This window comes from Daktulosphaira vitifoliae, unplaced genomic scaffold (genome assembly GCF_025091365.1).
Source record: "Daktulosphaira vitifoliae isolate Bord-2020 unplaced genomic scaffold, ASM2509136v1 Scaffold_1, whole genome shotgun sequence".
Taxonomy (NCBI): Eukaryota; Metazoa; Arthropoda; class Insecta; order Hemiptera; family Phylloxeridae; genus Daktulosphaira; species Daktulosphaira vitifoliae.
In genome coordinates, this window is record NW_026099572.1 from 19,533,869 (window position 1) to 19,553,614 (window position 19,746).

General features: G+C 24.7%; 1 protein-coding gene across 2 annotated transcripts; it reads left to right on the forward strand.

Annotated features, from left to right (window-relative positions):
- The first annotated feature begins 7,344 nt into the window (after positions 1-7,344).
- LOC126896516 (uncharacterized) lies at positions 7,345-14,848 on the forward strand. 2 transcript variants are annotated; one of them, XM_050669410.1, is made up of 7 exons: positions 7,345-7,362; positions 8,679-9,698; positions 9,757-9,822; positions 11,197-11,256; positions 11,453-11,517; positions 14,234-14,295; positions 14,507-14,551. In XM_050669410.1, exons 2-6 carry the CDS (start codon positions 8,840-8,842, stop codon positions 14,252-14,254), a joined length of 1,071 nt encoding a protein of 356 aa, XP_050525367.1. In that variant the 5' UTR covers positions 7,345-7,362; positions 8,679-8,839; the 3' UTR covers positions 14,255-14,295; positions 14,507-14,551. The 2 variants fall into 2 exon arrangements, with proteins under 2 accessions (XP_050525367.1, XP_050525366.1); XM_050669409.1 differs by lacking the exon at positions 7,345-7,362 and adding an exon at positions 14,664-14,848 and having other exon boundaries at positions 11,453-11,518; positions 14,236-14,295; positions 14,507-14,566.
- Positions 14,849-19,746: the final 4,898 nt, after the last annotated feature.

Sequence of the window (19,746 nt, forward strand, 5' to 3'; positions counted from 1 at the left end):
TCGGACTTTATTTTGTCTTCACGGTGAAAATAGCTACCAAATGCTATTATTGTGTGAAAATTCTCAATTTTATTTTTTACATTTTTAACTTTATAATGCTATAACTTATTGAAAAGTGTATTGATCAATATAATTTTTTTATGGGAAATACTATTTTTTAATAATCCCTTTTTCATTCGACATACATTATCTTAATCAGGATATAAACAAGGAACTAGCAGTTTATGAAGCTTTTGGAATAATCCCCCAATTTTTTAAAATTAAACACTATCTAAAGATTTGCATCGAAGCGTTTTTTTTTGATAGTGATTTTAATCACTGTCAGATATCATTATACTTGATCCAACTATGCCACGTCACCACTGTGCAGCGACCCCCCTGTGCTGGGTTTTTTTTTATAAGAAATAATATTTATATCCCTTTTTCATTCGACTTACTTTATCTTAATCATCCTGATTAAGATAAAGTAAATAAGGAAATAGCAGATCATGTATAATATAATATTATTATATTATACAATATAATATCGTATATATTTTAAAGATAAAAAATTTTCTATTAAGTGAAATCTGTGTAAACATAAAAATATACAACTGAACGTTTTCTAGGTAATTTTTTTACATACAATTTACGCTAATAGTTAATATTTTAAAATAGAAAGAAATAAGATTAGATAATTTTATTTTGTTGTTTAATAAGCTTAATTCATTAAGTAAAAATGTAATTTTAAAGGTTTACAAAGAGTATATGTTCGAGTGAAATCTACAAGTTTTTGTTTTGTGGTAATTTAACATTAACGTGTAAAATATTATGAAAAAATCAAAAGAAAAGATTGATAAACATTTGGTGTATTTATTTTGTAAGCAGTTTATTCGTGACTATCAAGCTTGACATCAACAATTTTGTTAGCATTGCGATTATCTCAATATTGTTATTCACTATAGTTGTACCACATGCCTTTCTCTATAGCGGTGTAGCCTAAAGGCAACCTTAAATCTCAGTTTTAAGGGTGTCGGGCATCCCGGGTGGTGATTTAGGGCGAGCACGGGTGGCAAAATCGGTTGGGTTTCTCTATTGTCCTCGGTCAGCGATTTATTTACAATATCGATACCAACTGAACCAATAGCAATTGCGGCTTTATGATAAAAAAAATTATTTCGGTCATAATCTTTATCGCGTTTATCAAATAACGATTTACAATTTATAGGTTACCACTACAGGAAGCGGGTAGAAATTATGTGATGACCAAATAGTAACACCATTTTTACATAATTTTTTTGTATATTTATGTTTTTAGTATGTCATAAGTTGGTTAAAATCTAGTCTATACCTGTTGGAAGGGTTTAAGGGATTCGAACCGGCCGAAATTTTTTTTAAAGTATATATATACAGGATAAACCGTTAAGCACGTCTGATAAAATATCATCGCTACTATTAGAGCTAATCATTATTATTATTTTTTTTTTATATTAGATTTTTTTTTTAATTATAAGATTTTTAATGGGTTACAAGCTGTTTAAAGCTTAGGGGTGATCGAAAAAACAGCGTACCTATTTTTAAATGACGGAAACATTATCATGTCGTTTATCACTACCAGTTTATAGAAATACAATAACCTGTACCTATCATATAATAAATCAGTAGCACTAATTCTTACAACACAATAAAGATTTAGTTTTTTTTTAAATAAGTACGCTTTTTTCTGATAGCTTCTTCTAAACTCATTAAAAGTGGCTGCGAAAATGTAATATAATTATCAATAACTTAACGATTAACAATAATGGTAAATTTTTGAACCTGTAGCTGAACACCCAATAAAGATTATCTATTAATAATCGAGTTGTTATGAAAACAACATTTTTGGTGTAATAGATATATGAGAAAAGTCAACATAATGTTCTCAAATTAGACTTACATGGATAGTTTATTTTTTAAACAGTTTGTCGCACTAAAATTAGTAATACGTTGAGCTCTGGACGTTAGCATGTAGAACATTGGATGATTGCCAGTTTTTGGCGCAAAGGTTTGACGTTTTAGCCAGATTGAGAGTACCATTAAATTACATATTATGGAATGTAAAGGTAATTAAATAAGTCTCTTTTTCATATAATTACTCAGTTGTAAATGTTGAAAAAAAAAGAAACAAATAATAATTCTTCTTAAATTTATGATTTTTAAATAATGTTCAGTGATATATTTAAAAAAAGTTTCTTACAGACTATAGATTTTGATATTATTTCTCAAGAACATTTAAAAGTAGTGACGAATTATATTTTTAACTTAAAAATCTTACTAAATATTATTTAAAAAAATTAATATATTTAAAAGAAATAAAAGAACTAAATGTAAATAATGATAATAATTTAGAACCGTCTATAATTCACAATTTATTTTATGTGAAAATAATTTTTTTTAATTTTAACCATTTTTTTTTAAAGCAAATAAAATTTACATTACAATTTTCGGCAAGAATTTCTTGGGATTCTCAATTAGTAATAAAAGAAGAAAAACATGTGTTCTGTATGGTGATTTATATGATAAAAACCATACGCCGTATATTAGATAGATATTTTTGTGTCAAATGAACCCTAAGAATTTGTATCATTTTGCAAACTCATCCAAATCTTTATATGCTTGACCATTGAACCGAAACTATAGCATTATAAACTATAATAAATATGTTACTGTATTTTTAGAGTTGGTAGTGACACAATTGGTTGTGCATTTTTCTATTGATACTGAAATTTAAACGAACACTTGAGTAACACACTATTGACCGAAAACGTAAATACTTTTATTGAATTGAGTAATCCTCAAAGTTTACCTGAAATTAAGTAATATTACAATAATTTTAAGCATTTTTATGTTTAAAGTTTAGAATTATTTTATTTTTATATTTTGTATATAAATTTGTTTGTATTAAAATTGAATTCATCGGAAAGTATAAATTAATTATTTCCATTTAACATTTGTTTGTTATTGATTTACATCCAATTGTTTTTAATTTCTTATCAAGGATATCTTATTTAGAAAAATTTACCCCGATTTATCACAAAATGTTAACTTCCTCATTAAAAAAATAATCTACTCAAACCTCTACAATGACAAATTGACTAGAAACAACAGTTTAGGGGAAAATAAAATAGTACACTATAAAGACAAAGCGTTTAGTAAATTTAACAGACGTAGGTAAAATAACACATTTTAAAGGGTACTTATTAGATAAGAATTTAATTTATTTTATTATTAGTATTTATTTACTTTTATTTAATATGAGTGCTTATAAAAGAAAAAATAATTTTCTATACTTAAATGGTTAATTGTATAAGTGATAAATTAGTGAGTGGTAGTATAAATTACAAATGAGATTCTTAATATTCTATTGAACTTTTAGAAGCAAAAAATTATGCTCTATTATAAGAAGTTCATTAAATAACAAAAAAATCTAACCATCATAATGTATAAGTGGTGTTGAAGTTAAACTATAACGAAACCTATTATTTTTTAGACTTATTTTTAATAATTTTCTATACTTGAAATAATGATGTATAACGGTAAACATTATTCCCTAATTACCGTTTGGTTAAATTCACATTAGAAATAGTCACTAGTTAAACATTCATCCAGTTGTTTTACTAATTAGTCATTGTTATAATAAATATAGCTGCAACACACATACAGGTTATACCAACTTGTTCATAAAAATATTATAGTTTTTACGCTGTGGGTACAGTTTCTATTCAGATATGTGTATTCCACCCTCACTACATATCTATTCTATGTATTAAAATACTTGTAACTCAATAAGTAGTCATCCTAAAGTTGTTATTGACCCATCATAATTTTTATTAGAAAATGGCTATTTTAAAATAATTAAAATAAAATTTTTTTTTTTTATTAGAAATAAATAATAAATAATATGCTATTAATGTAGTCCAAAATTGCGAAAATTATTATAATGAAAAGTAATAAAATATTTTTAATAGTTATAGAATTGCTAAAAAAACTGTATAATTTAGTTTAAAATTTACATCGAAACTAAATATGTTCATACGCCAAGTAAGCATTTAAGAAAAAAATCGCTTATTTTCTAATAAAATGTGTAATAAGGTAGTATTTTAATTATTATTATAGTATATTGGTTATCATTGGTAAATTCATGTTACTTTAACACTATAATAATATAAAAAAAAAATTGTCACGTAAAAATGGATCATTAAATAATGTAGATTAATTAGAAAACTACTGTGTATGATAAAAAAACCTATTAAATCAACCTTGGCTATCACCTGCACGTCAATGACCTTAATCAGAAACTGATCGAATACGTGTGTTTAATTTCTTAAATTTTAAACAACGGTAAATCTTTTGTATGCATTGTAGGTTAGTAAAAAACGTAGCAATTCGTAAAATAAATAAGAAATTATGTATTTAAATATTTTGAATAATATGATGTTTTGTTTATAAAGCATTTTATCTATTTACAAAATGAAATTTGAATGGATATTTTTTTAATATTTCGAAGATATGTATATACAGAGTGATTCATATAACACTAGCTACTCTATTTTTTTTCTATTTATTATTATTTTTTTTTATCGCTTTTTAAGCTCATTAAATCCCCGAAGGAGGAGATTTCTTAACCATCGATACTCTGAGACGGCGGGTAGTCTGTCACCGGAGACAAACTCCAATCACTAAATTGATCTCTTGTTCGGCAAATGAAGCCGCCTGTGAACGAGTTTTGAATCCGAGGCAGTGCGCGCTAAGTATTGTTGAATTGCCGACATGGGCACACCGTTCCTTCATTTATCTGCTACAAAATTTTTTCATGTTTATACCTTACATTTGAAAAGAATATTAACTTAGTTTTTTCAAATAGCAGCTGGTATAATCAATTAGATTATAAAATAGAAAATGACGCATCGATTTCAAATTTTTAACAGTATTTCAAAAGTTATAGGTATTTTCGAGTGTTTGTATACTATGAAATTAATCCGAAAATTTTGAAGTTTTAGGGGAATATCCCTGTACCAGTTAGTGTATATCCAGTCGGTATTAAAAGATATTTGTCTTGTTTTTAACATTATTTGGATTATTTAAAATCAACAAAAGTGTTTTTAATGAAAATTAACAAGAGATGAAATAATAGTTCACTTCAATAGTTTAAATAATGAAATAATTTACCAATAAAGGTAAACTTAACAATAAAGGCATATGGAATATTTTTTCTATGAAAATAAAAACAAAGACCAACTTCATGAAATAATTTAATTAATTAAAAGTAAGTAATTAAATTATATTTTATTAAGCTACACATACAAGAAGACGTCAAATAGTTATGGTTCTTCAAATTAAAATAAAAAGCTATTATTAGCTATAGAACTTTTAGTAAATATTTAAAGTAAGCTAAATTTCGGATGTTATGTTTTTTTATTTGATATGTTTTTGTTTTTGCTTATCAATGTATTCTTTTTTAACATTAAGTGGGCTTAACTACTGTAAGTGTCCTAAATATCTGCCTATAGTATTATCTTTTTTATTCAATCATAGAATTCTTGAAGAAAAACTTAAAATTAAATTCTACCCCTTCACACAACATACATTTTATATTCAAGTCTAATAATGATTGATCAATACAATATATTTTTTAAATCAAAATAATTTATAATAAGAAAACATATTTTGCTAGTTGTTTACTATTAATCAACTAATTCTAACCAAGACGTATTCATAAAAAAAGATTTAAGTACACTTTATTTCTTAAAAAAAAAAGAAGGAGATAATAAAACTACCGTCTTTCATGTTTTTTAAATACTGTTCTATAAAAACTTTTATGGGGGCTCTTTGCAGTGTGTCCCTCCTATTTCTAAAACATCTTTAGTCTCTTTATTTTCTTGGTTGCATTTCTAAAATATGACCATCTTGCCGGATGTTTAAAAGTAAATCGATTAAGTTTAAGTCGTTGAAAAAAATGTGTACCTAATATAAATTTCCGAAGAAAATATAAATAAATGTGTACGTCCATAAAAAACTAAGATTAATTAATAGCAGTCTGCACAAAATGAGTCAGGGTGTTTCTATATTCATAATATAATATATTATATTCTTTTGAGTTCAGACAATTATTCGTTGCAGTCGACAAGGCGACTTCAAACAATAACTATAACAAGCCTTTTGTGTTAGTTTGGATTATTTTTGTAGCGAATTCATTTTTTGAAAAAAAAAAATTATAAATTTACAGTTTCACACTTAATTTTCCCAGTTCATTTAAAATCATGTAGCGTTTATATAATTATAATGAATATTGAAAATAAGAAATTTTTTTTAATACTATGATTAACACTATTAGAATGTATTATTAACATATTGAATAATTTTGTTTATTTATTCATTTGTAATGTTTAAATTTGAATTATTTGAAAACATTGAAATTGTAACTATGTTACATTAACACCGATCACTGCATATGAATGATTATGAAACATTTTGCAAACTATAGAAAATCATAAATTTCTTACTATCTAAATAATGTTTTGTAAGATTGGAACTTAACGTGGACTAGTTAATTTTGTATACTTTAGCTTCTGTGCGAAGCAGAAAATGTATTGATTTTACTATGAAGAGTTTTTTTTTTACCACTTTTTCTCAGCTCTCGGCGAACCGATTTCTTTCAACGATACAAAAGATCACAAATTGTAACTAGTCGACGACATCAGCACCCTCAAAAATTAAAAAAATTTCTCTCGTTTCCCGTAAATGGGAGAAATCTCCAAAAATTTAAAAATCGCTAATTTTCGACATTTTTTCAATTTTTTTTACTTAAAACTGCCATAACTTTTTAAAAATGACCATATCAATATAATTTCTTTTATATAGATACGTGAGGTATTCACATATCATTTTATATATTTTTTTTATAAATTTGACCCTTTATCTGCCCACAATTTGATCAATCAAAAATAAATCAAAAGTTGATTTATCAACTCACAAGTTGATGACAACTTTTACAAAAAAATTAACTTTTGAAATTGTTTCGGAAATACGGGCACTTTTATATATATCTTAAAATAAATCTTATATAATATACTTTAATATGAAAAACAAAATTCGAACTTCATTTTATCTTCATGGTAAAAATGGCTACCGTATGCTATTTTTGTTTTAAAATTTTGGATTGTATTTTATTTTATTTTAAAATACCATACACAAATTTTTTTAAATATTTGACTTTTATCTCATTTAGATTCAATAGCTTTAATAAATATCAAGGATAAATCAAGAATAAATTCAAGGATTCCATCACTGTAGTCATCCCACGTTTGAAGAAATTTCTTATTCATATTAAAGTTTTATTACTATGTGATTATTTTTATGGCTCTCATAAAACATTAAGTTTTAAGTTTTTAACAAAAAGATTTTATTATTATAATCAAATTTTATAAAACACTCAATTGAGTAGATTTTTTTAACAAAATTTTGATTGGTTATTTTAGTTGAAGTAAATCATTAAAAATAATTAAGATCTGAATGTTTCAATTGTACAATATTTTTAAACACCAAAAATGACTTAAAAATGATTACTATGATTTTTATTTAACTGATCTATTACAATAAAAATGGAAAAAAAATATTGAGCTTTTTTGATAAATTTACAGTAAAAAGTAATTATGCAATTTCCTGACTGCATATTAATCTTAACAATACTATTTTTTTATTCTCATAATATTTCCTATTTAATAATGAAAATTTCAAACTTGAAGTTGAACTAAAAGTTATGGTAATGAATCCAATTTTTTTTAAATATAAAATTTCAAAAAATCAACTTTAAAATACCAAAAAAATTGGTTAAAAATGACATTTTGCACTACTTTTTTTTAAATATTAAAAATGTTTAATAATTTTAAAACGATTTTTTTGTGTTTTTAAATATTTTTTTATCGTAATAAATTAATTCAAAAGAAATATTAATCATTTCTATGTAACTCATATTGTTTAAATAGATGATAATTGAAATATACAGAACTATTTTCCTTGTAGTTATATCCTATAGTTTTAACTAATTAGTAATAATATAAAAAATTATCGGTGATGGAAATCATATATTGTTGATTTGAAATTAATGTATATTTTTGATTCTGATGAACATTTTTTGCAGACAATTTATTCATAATTAACAACAAATTATTATCTAAAAAGTTCTGTGTGAAGGGCTGCAATTTTTATATACGTTTGTCATAAAAGTAATAACTACTTTATAATTTTTTATAAGTTTTCCAAAAAAAATACAATACTACATTTTTTTAAACTACGTTGAATTGCTTTAGTAAATATTAATTCATAAATTATACTTATAAATCAACTACTAACTGAAAATAATAATAGAAATAGGGGTTAATTTTGTTTTTAGAATAATCAACCAATTTCTTAAAATGTCGTAAAACAATTATATTATCGTTGTTAAAAAAAAGTAAAATTCTATTAGAATCAAAAATATGTATTCATTTATATTAATTTCAAAAATTTGTCATTATTAGAATAATATATTTAAAATATTTTTATAAAAAATTCGCAAACAATGCTATATTTTTTTAAATCTTAAAAATTATAACGCCTCAAACGTCAACTTTGCCATTATGTAAATATTAAGGTTTTATTAATAGATTATTTACATATAGTTACATATATGGATGAAATTTAAGTTCAAATGAATATATAGTAGATTCTATGAAAAGTATTTAAAAACAAATGAAAACACATACAATTACAATTTTTCGACCATTAAAATAAAATAGAAGCAACTCATTATATTCCAGTTTTTACAAAATAAATACTGATTATGAAAAAGTCTTATTTTATTTTAATAATATTTATTTTTACATTCTTCATTGAATCAAAAAACATTCAAAATCTCGAAAATTATATTTTTAGTAGTCTCATTATAAATGATGGATGGAATAATTTAAAAGATGTGAATTGTATTCAATACTTGAAAAATTCTTATTCTTTAGAGCAAATTATTGGAAAAGAAAATGTAATTAATTGTGACAAACGAATTCGTTTATTAACTTATTTCTTAGCTTGTTCATACATTAGTGATTTAAAAAAACTATTTTTCATATTCGTGCAATTTGGAGAACATTGCCAGAGTTTGATTAGAAAACGTGATCCAACTGGAGGTATTTGCGCTATAGAGCTGTTTAAAATTGTAAAAAAAATTCCATCATTAGCAACATTGATGAAAGAAACACTTTATGTACTGGACTATCTGCATAGCTATCCAATAAAAAACGGGAAAAATAATCACTTTGTTTTAGAAAATGTATTATTACATTTAGAAGACTTTAACATAAGATTACAAAACTATATTTATTTGGAAAATGATACAACCTCTAATATGTTTTTAGTATTTACTATATATTTTTTTAGTAATAGAGAGGGTGACACTGAATGGGAATGTTATAAGTATTGCAGATTTGTGTCATATGATAGCAAAACGCTATGGCTAAAATGGGATAAAGAATACAAACATAAAATTAATAATGACAAGACTTTGCCGTTCTATGAATATCTGAGTCAAAAAGTCAATTTACTGCTTAATTCCATAATTATAAACAAATTTCATAAACTAGGGTTTCAGTATGACCGAAATACTCTACAAATTGGAATACCTCTACTAGAAGAGTCCATTAATTATGGTAAGAATTTGTAAATAAACAATTTAAAACTATCTTAAAGCATATATTTTAAATGTAGATTTAAAATTGTATACAAAACCTAATAAAACTTCCGCAACAATTCAAAGCGAATCACAAAGAGAAGGTATAATATGAATTTTTATTTTTATTCCATTAAAAAATTATAAATTATACTTAATTACAAAAAATACTTAAAAAAGAAATTTATATATATATATAGGGTGGAACCAGTGGCGTGCCCAGGAGGGGGGAGGTTAGGGGTCATATCCCTCCCCATTGCGTTTTTTTTTCTAGTATCGAGTACCTAACAGCAATAATTGAATAAAGTTGTAATTATTACATTGTATATTTGTATAACAACATTACATCATATCACACAAAACACAAAATATTATTAAATATTTTAATGAGGCTTGACCTCTAAAGCCCCCTTATTAATCTTTTTCTAATTCTTTCACCCCCATTAAATGTATTTAGTTGTATTAATACCTATTAGTTATGACATCCCTCCCCATTTAAAATTCCTGGGCACGCTACTGAGTAGAACAGATCTAACTGACAACTCATATAACTGATCTACATAACAATTTATACTTTTTTTTTTCAATCAATTTTTACAATATAGAACTATATTTAAAATATGTTTTATATTATTTTTCGCAATTATAAAAATTAATTTTTATTAAAATTTTTTTTAAGATTTAATGATCTTTTATTATTTTATAGATAAGTTTTAAAGATAAATTTTATACCAAAATCTCTTATTTTAATTTAGTAGTTACGTTTATACAGCATTTTAAAATTTGTTAAATTTTGATTTTTTATACAATTTTTCTATGGCATCAAATGTTAGTCCATATTATGTAAAGTACAAAAGTAAACACTTATTACGTTATTTACTGGTAACAGTATGCGATTTATTTTCCATGGATAATAATAACGTTTAATGCGCTACTACTTGTTTTTTCATATAAATGACAAATGCTTAATCAAATGTTAATAATTTTCATGGAAAAAGAATCGCGTACTGTTACTAGTAAATAATGGAATAAGTGTTTACTTCTGTACTTTACATAATATGGATTAACATTTGACACCATAGAAAAATTGTAAAAAAAATCAAAATTTAACAAACTTCAAAATACTGTATAAACGTAACTACAGAATTGAAATAAGAGTTTTTGATATCAAAATTTTTCTTTAAAACTTATTTATAAAATAATAAATAATCTTCAAATCTTAAACAAAATTTTAATAAAAAAATTAATTTTTAAAATATTTTTTGTAATTGTAAAAAATAACATAAAACATATTTTAAATATAGTTCTATATTGTAAAAATTGATTAAAAAAAAAAATTATAAAATGTTATGTAGATCATAAGTTATATGAGTTTGATCTGTTCCACTCTGTATATAGGAAAACTCAATAATGCTTTAATCCCAAGTATACACAGTGTTAAACTTTAACAAGATTTAATATATTTTTAATATTACTAGATATCAAAAATCAATTTGAAAATCAATGGATACTAGAACTCATTGATTCATTAAATATAGGTAAATTTTATTACTACAAATGGTTGCTACAAAGTTCTAGTTATATAAAAATGTCTTTTTATTTCTTTCTATTAAGTTATTTGGTTCTCAGTACTTTTTATTATTATTTATTTAAATTGATACCACTACCAAATGTGTATACATTTATGAAAAATAATTTAAAACAATCTTATTAAAGCTTATTTTTTAAAAATAGATTTTAAATTGTACCCAAGACCTAATAAATCTTCTGAAACAATTGAAAGAACATCACAAAAAAAAGGTATTACTTTTATTTTAAACTTTAATATATGCCACATAAATTTAAAACTATTGTATTAATATTCAAGAATCAAATTTATTTTTGTTATCAACATATCCCATATAATTTAAGTATTATTTAGAGTGTTCTTTTTTAGACTGTAAACAATCTTGTAGATAAACTATTGTTAATGTAAACTAAATAATGCATTGTAAAATTATTTAAAATTACTAAATTTTATCTAAATATTCTTAATATATAGGTGGCCCAGCACTTACTGCAACTTAAAAAACTTTTGATCCAGCTGATTTTTTTTTAATAATAGTTATACGTTAGGTCTATATTTATATCTTAATAATTCATTTTTTTAAATTTTATTAAAAATATAAATTATTTTTAAATTTTAAATAAAATTAAAAAAAAAAAAATTAAGATAGCTATTTTATAGAGTAGATTTTAAGAAAAATTTTGGTAAAAAAATATCTTATTAATATTCAGTAGTAAATAATTTGTAGAATTTTAAAGTTTGTGGAAATTTGAAATTTCATATTTTTGATATATATTTATATATAATAAAAATTGATCACTTGTGGCTAATTTTACTTATATTTATATATATCAAATTTTTATATATATTTATTGTATTAAACATTGAAATACATGTTGAGAAAAGGACAGAATAAAATACTATCTTTTCTTAATTACTATAATTTGGAGGTGTGTAACTTTTTCTATGAAAATTACTTATGCATTTAAATAAGAGTGATTAGTAATAATTGCCTTATCAAATATTTTATTATCATATTAATACCAAGTTTGTAAATATAATAGACCTTATACTTGGTATAATATAAATTTTGACTCGTGATAAATAAATTGTAATTTTAGTTAGTATAGATTTATCAACTAAAGAGATTCTCTTTTATTGTTTGTGTTTTTATATGAATTAAAGCCGTTCATTACGACGTTAAAAATTTCCATGGAAAAATGCATATACATATCATAATTAGTGTGAAAAAATTGTGTTTATTTTTGTCCTTTTTTAAAACGCTTATATTAGTTTCACCTGTATGTTTGTATGTATGTATATATGTATATATGTATGTATGTATGTATGCATGTATGTATGTATGTATGTATGTATGTTTGTTTGTAACTCTCCAAACGCCACGCGTTATCGCATATTCCGTCGTCTAGACCAGAGTTTCTCAAAGTGTGGTCCGCAGACCCCCAGGGGTCCGCGAGCACATATCAGGGTTAGGTCTTTAAAACTGTAGGTCTTTAGAGGGGGGTCCGTGATTCATTTGACTTTGAGAACCTCTGGTCTAGACTAGACTGTCATAACGCATTCACCCCACACCACGCCTCTCTCACCATACGACGACAACTTTATTCCTATAAAAATTTATTTTTAGTTATCGTACCCGTACACGCGTGCTTATCATCAATATTATAATATAATAAATATATTATATATATATAAACAAATTTTTATTTTGACTGACCAATACCATCCGCGTATCATACGGCTTACGTATATATTCCTACCGCCGTTTATACTTCAGGTATAACGTTAGTCCGACCCGCCCGCCCAAAAAACACAGCTATACCTAGTGCATGATACGTTTACGTACTTAAGTCGCATTATTTGTATATATATTCTAATTACTATTACAATTTATATATTAACACGATTTATTCTAATTAAGAAATATAAAGTATTCATTCCGATTACGAGGGATGATTCCCGTATCGTCATTTTTCGTCACTACCTCCATGTTCCGGGAGTGGGTAATTTACGCGCCTGCTGCTTTCCTTGGATGTGATTGGTTGGGTTGGGTTGGGTTTCTCAGACTCCCTCTCCGGAATCGAACCCTGATTTCCCGTTACCCGTTACAACCATGATATTGATAGCAACTACTATCATAACATGAAACTAAAAAGTGAAAAATAAATATAGTTTAAAAAAACACGCTTTTAAAGCCCATCGAACTAAAAAGTTAAAAATAATTTTTAAAATAAACTTAAAAAAATTATGAATAAAAAATACTAGTATTAATGTGATAAAAGCGTGGGTGCTTTGTGTCATATTTTTCGTATATTGAGCGCCCAAAGCTTTTATCACAATAATACTAGTATTTTTTATTCAGAATTATTTTAAGTTTATTTTAAAAATTATTTTTAACTTTTTAGTTCGATGTACTTTAAAAGCGTGTTTTTTTAGTTTTTTTAAACTATATTTTTATAAAACATAGCCAGCGTTTGATACCGTAGAATAAATTTTTACAAAATTTAAAATGTTACAGAAAATGAACAATAAAACTATAATAAGAAATGTTTTTACGAAATTATTTCTTAAAATTTATTTAAAATAATGGTTATTTTGAATTTTTTTTAAACATTTCTCGTAAATTTTTAAAATTATAATTTGTTTATTTAATTATAAAAGTGATATTTATAACATTATTATTATAGCCTATAAGTATATTAAATATAAAAAACAAAATTAGCAAATAGTATCAATTGGATCAAAAGTTCTTTAAGTTGTCAGTGAGTGTTGGGCCAACCTGTATATCAATATTTTAATAAAGTGGAAAATTAATTAAAAAATCAACGGAAATTACAAGTTATTGATTCATTTAATAAAGGAAAAATTCTTCGCTCTAAATGATTTCTTCATAGTTCTATTTAAATAAAATAGTCTTCGTATTGGTGTATAATAAATTAATTTTTATTAGATTTGGTTACTGTATTTGAACCTAATAAAGAACTTCAACTAAACGATTTTCTCGGAAAAGGTAAAATGAGTTATTCATAAATACATTTTTTTTATTTATGCTGTAATAATAATTAATAAAAATATGACTTTTACAAAAAAAAAATATTTTTTTTAATAACTTACTCTTTTATTTGTATTGAATACCAAAAATCGTATAAATGATTTCTTCATAGTTATAGTTAAATAAAAAGTTTATTGTAATTGGTGTATAATAAATTAATTTTGATTAGATTTGGTTAATGTATCTCAACCCAATAATGAATTGCATCTAATCGATTTTCTCGAAAAAGGTAAAATGACTCATTTCTAGATAACTTTCTTTGATTTTTGCAATTATTGCGAGATAAATTAAAAAATACAATTTATCTATTTTTTTTTTTCATTAAGGATTAAATCCTGATGCCTCATATGATGATATCTCAGAATCGATGGAAACAGACGAAAATAGAGAAAATTATACCAAGTATCTTTAATCAGTAATTTTATGTGTAATTACCACTTTTATCAAAATTTAATAATAAAACATTTTGTTTAAGCTTCAATTCGTAAATAAAATTCTGTTCGTTTGCTGAGTTTTTTTTATACTATATTTTACCTGAATACTTTTTTTCTACTGGAATGATTAGATAAATTTGTAATTTTTTGGGGATATTAATAATATTTTAACAAAAGACAAACCACAAAAACAATACCTATTACAGATTGTGACAGAAACCGGCGTTGTTTTCCTAATTACAATAAAAGCACATTATGCCAAAAATTTTAAAAAAGATTAATTTTTTATTTATTTATAAAATTAATTTATTTTTAAAAAAGATTATATACCGAATAAGATATACCAAATGATAGGTAAAGACATCATGCATCTACAAAAAAAGAATTATATTTATCCATATATCTTTCAAAAAGTTATAGCATTATAAAGTTAAAAATATAAAAAAGAATTTTTTTACAAAAATCGTATTTTAGCTTCGATGCGAAGCTAAGAAGATATTGGTTTTACTATGATGTGTTTTTTTATTTTTTTTTTTTTGTGTCTGTTACCACTTTTCCTCAGTTTGACCGAACCGACTTCTTTCAATGATACGTCAAAAGATCACAAATCGTATCTAGTCGAAGACATTACCCTCAAAAATTGAAAAAATTTCCCTCGTTCCTCGTAAATGGAGGAAATCTTCAAAAAAATTACAAATTTAAAAATCGCTAATTTTCGAATTTTTTTCAATTTTTTTTACTTAAAATTGCCATAACTTTTTTATATAGATGCATGACATCGTTACTTTTCATTTGATATATTTTTTTATAAATCTGACCCTTTACCTGCCTACAGGGGGGGATTCAAAATGACAACTTTTTGACAAAAAATTAACTTTTTTCACTTAATTTTTTAAAATATTCAGGAAAGTCTGACACTTTTATCTATATCTTAAATTAAAGCTAATGTAAAGTACTTTTTTATTTAAAAAAATTTCTGACTTTATTTTGTCTTCATGGTGAAAATGGCTACCAAATGCTATTTTTGTGTGAAAATTCTCAATTTTGTATTTTACATTTTTAACTTTATAATGCTTAATAATACTTTTTGAAAAATGTATGGATCAACACAATTTTTTTATGAGAAATAATATTTTTTAATAATCTCTTTTTCATTCGACATATTTTATCTTAATCAGGATATTAATAAGGAAATAGCAGATCATGTAACTTTTGGAATAATACACCAATTTTTTAAAAATAAACACAAATTTTGAACTTGTAAGATTCATAGAATGGGATACTTCTAAGGAGGAGTGGAGGGAGCCCCCCACAAGCTTTTCATGGGAAACAAATCATGGAAAATGATACAAGGGCCCAAAATTATTGGCCCCTCCAATAAACATTTTCTGGCTACGTGCCTGAAAGGATTACATAACTCAGGTAAGATAATTCCAATTTAATGTGCATGTCATTACAAGCAATAATAGACCCTCGAACTACACTGCCACGATAGTATTCACTACATATTTTAATACCACATATAATTTCTATTACATTTATACTCTTTATTATTTTAAATTACGACAATAGTATGAAATTAATATTTAATAATATAATATTGTAATTTTTACGGAGATGTAATAAAAGATGATAATGTAGTATAATTTGTTATTTCTATAACAAACATGTATAAAAATTAAAGGACAGGATGCAATACTTCATAAAAAAAAATGTTTTTTTACTTATGAATAAATACACTGCTCTACAAGGAACTTTCATAAGAATCAAAAATATATTTTTCTAAATCATCTTTCTGCAATGCTTTTCAAATCTGTAATTTGACTTTTTCTTTCATTTCTAAGTTTTGATATAATTATTAATTATTAAAAAATTTTCTACATTTAAGAATTTACATTTAAAAAAAAATAATTAAAATTAAAAAAAAATTGTTTTTAAATTTTAACTGATTTAAATTTTTAATAAGTTAAAAATAATCAGTACAAAAAGCCATTTTTAAACTATTTTTTTAGTCTTCTAAAGTTGTTTTTTGTGAAAGTTTATAATAAAAAAATTAATTTATTGTTGTTTGATCGTTACAAAGTAGGTTGGTACGATGAGTGTGGGTTTTCTTCGTCATGAGCTTGACCTGCCTTAACTGGTTTTATTGTTTGAGTAGTGTGTGTGTGCGCAGTGGTCACAAATGACATCACGTGGCTGACAAGCTTTTGATGTTTATGTGCGTAGATACAGTAGTATTACGTTTCTTAACTCGTTTCTCGTTAATGGGGGAAATCTCTAAAATAATTACAAATTTAAAAATCGCTAATTTTTGAAATTTTTTCAATTTCTTTTACTTAAAACTACCATAACTTTTTTAAAAAATACCAAATCAATATAAATTTTTTTTTTATAGATGCATAATGTCTTTAACTATCATTTGATATATTTTATTTATAAATTTTACCCTTTACCTGCCCACAGAAAATATGACAACTTTTTCACAAAAAATTAACATTTTTAACTTAACTTTTGAAAGTGTTTCGGAAAGTCTGACCCTTATATATGTATATATATATATATATATATCTTAAATTAAAGCTAATGTAATTTACTTTATTATAGAAAAAAAAAAAATGTCTGACTTTATTTTGTCTTCATGGTGAAAATGGCTACCAAATGCAATTTTTGTGTGATAATTCTCAATTTTGTATTTTACATTTTTAAATTTATTATGCTATAACTTGTTGAAAAATGTATGGATCATTAATTTTTTTTCATGAGAAGTAGTATTTATATACATCTTTCATTCGACATACTTTATCTTAATTAGGATATAAATAAGGAAATAGCAGATCATGTAACTTTAATAATAATCCATCAATTTTTTAAAATTAAACACTATCTAAAGATTTGCATCGAAGCGTTTTTTATGATAGTGATTTTAATCACTGTCAGATATTATTATACTTGATCCAACTATACCACGTCACCACTGTGCGGCGGCCCATCTGCGCTGGGTATTTTTTATTAACTTTGATGTTTATTTTTAACGTGAAGACAAAATAAAGTCCGAAATTTTTTTTTTCCATAATAAAGTATATTATATTAGCTTTAATTTAAGGCATATATAAAAGTTTCAGATTTTCTGGAACAATTTCAAAAATGAAGTTGAAAAAGTTAATTTTTCATGAAAAATTTGTCTTTTTGAACCCCCCCCCCTGTGGGCATGTAAAGGGGCAGATTTATAAAAAAAATATATAAGATAAAAGGTAAAGACATTATTATCTAAAAAAAAAACCCAGCACAGGGGGGTCGCAGCACAGTGGTGACGTGGTATAGATGGATCAAGTATAATGATATCTGACAGTGATTAAAATCACTATCAAAAAAAAACGCTTCGATGCAAATCTTTAGATAGTGTTTAATTTTNCACTTCGATGCAAATCTATAGATACTGTTTTATTTTAAAAAATTGGTGGACTATTCCAAAAGCTTACATGATCTGCTAGTTCATTATTAATCCATACATACACTTTTCAATATGTCATAGCATTATAAAGTTAAGAACCTAGCACAGGGGGGTCACGGCACAGTGGTGACGTGGCATAGTTGGATCAAGTATAATGATATCTGACAGTGATTAAAATCACTATAAAAAAAAAACGCTTCGATGCAAATCTTTAGATAGTGTTTAATTTTAAAAAATTGGTGGATTATTCCAAAAGCTTCATAAAGTGCTAGTTCCTTATTAATATCCTGATTAAGATAAAGTATGTCGAATGAAAAAGGGATTACTAAAAAATAGTATTTCCCATAAAAAAATTATATTGATCCATACATTTTTCAAAAAGTTATAGCATAATAAAGTTAAAAATGTAAAATACAAAATCGAGAATTTTCACACAATAATAGCATTTGGTAGCCATTNCAATTTTCACACAAAAATAGCATGCGGTAGCCATTTTCACCGTGAAGATAAAATAAAGTTCGAAATTTTTTTTTTGCATAATAAAGAATATTACATTAGCTTTAATTTAAGATATATATAAAAGTGTCAGACCTACCGGAACATTTTCAAAAGTTAAGTTGAAAAAGTTAATTTTTTTTGAAAAAGTGGTCATTTTAAATCCCTCCCTGTGGGCAGGTAAAGGGTTAAATTTATGAAAAAAATATACGAAACGAAAGGTAATGATATTACACATTTATATAAAAAATAAATAAACACATCTTAGTAAAACCAATACCTTCTCAGCTTCGCATCGAAGCTAAAAATTGTATTGGTTTGGTAATTTTCAAAAAAGGTATGTCAGTTTTAAGTAAAAAAAATTTCGAAAATTAGCAATTATTTTTTTGGATATTTCCCCTATTTACGGAGAACGAGGGATATTTTTTCAATTTTTGAGGATAATGTCTCGCCCTGAAGCAATACCTCACTGTAGTTCCAGGGCGTCCAACAATATGTCGACTGTGTGTGAAAAAAAGAGAAAAAGGGCAATGTTTTCGACTAGATGCGATTTGTGATCTTTTGACATATCGTTGAAAAAAATCTACCAATGTTTTAAAATTTAACACTATCTAAAGATTTGCATCGAAGCGTTTTTTATGATAGTGATTTTAATCATTGTCAGATATCATTACACTTTATCCAACTATGCCACGTCACCACTGTGGGTTTTTTTACTTGATTGTTGAATAGTCATAGTATTTAGTCATGCTAATTTTTGTTGAAGCAAGATATTTATTGTTTCATTTAGTTGTTTTAATAAGCTGAATGGTTAGTTAACATATTGTTTATGTTAACATTTCATCAGTCTGTAATTCGATGGTTAATAGTTTGGTGTTGACTATTCGATAACTAAATAGTATTTCGTTAATACTATCTAATTCGTTTCTATCGATAATTTTTGAAAATAACCGGATGAATCGATAGTTTTTAACTATCAAATATCTCGAATGTATTCATTTGGTAATGTCCAAAACTAATTTATACAAA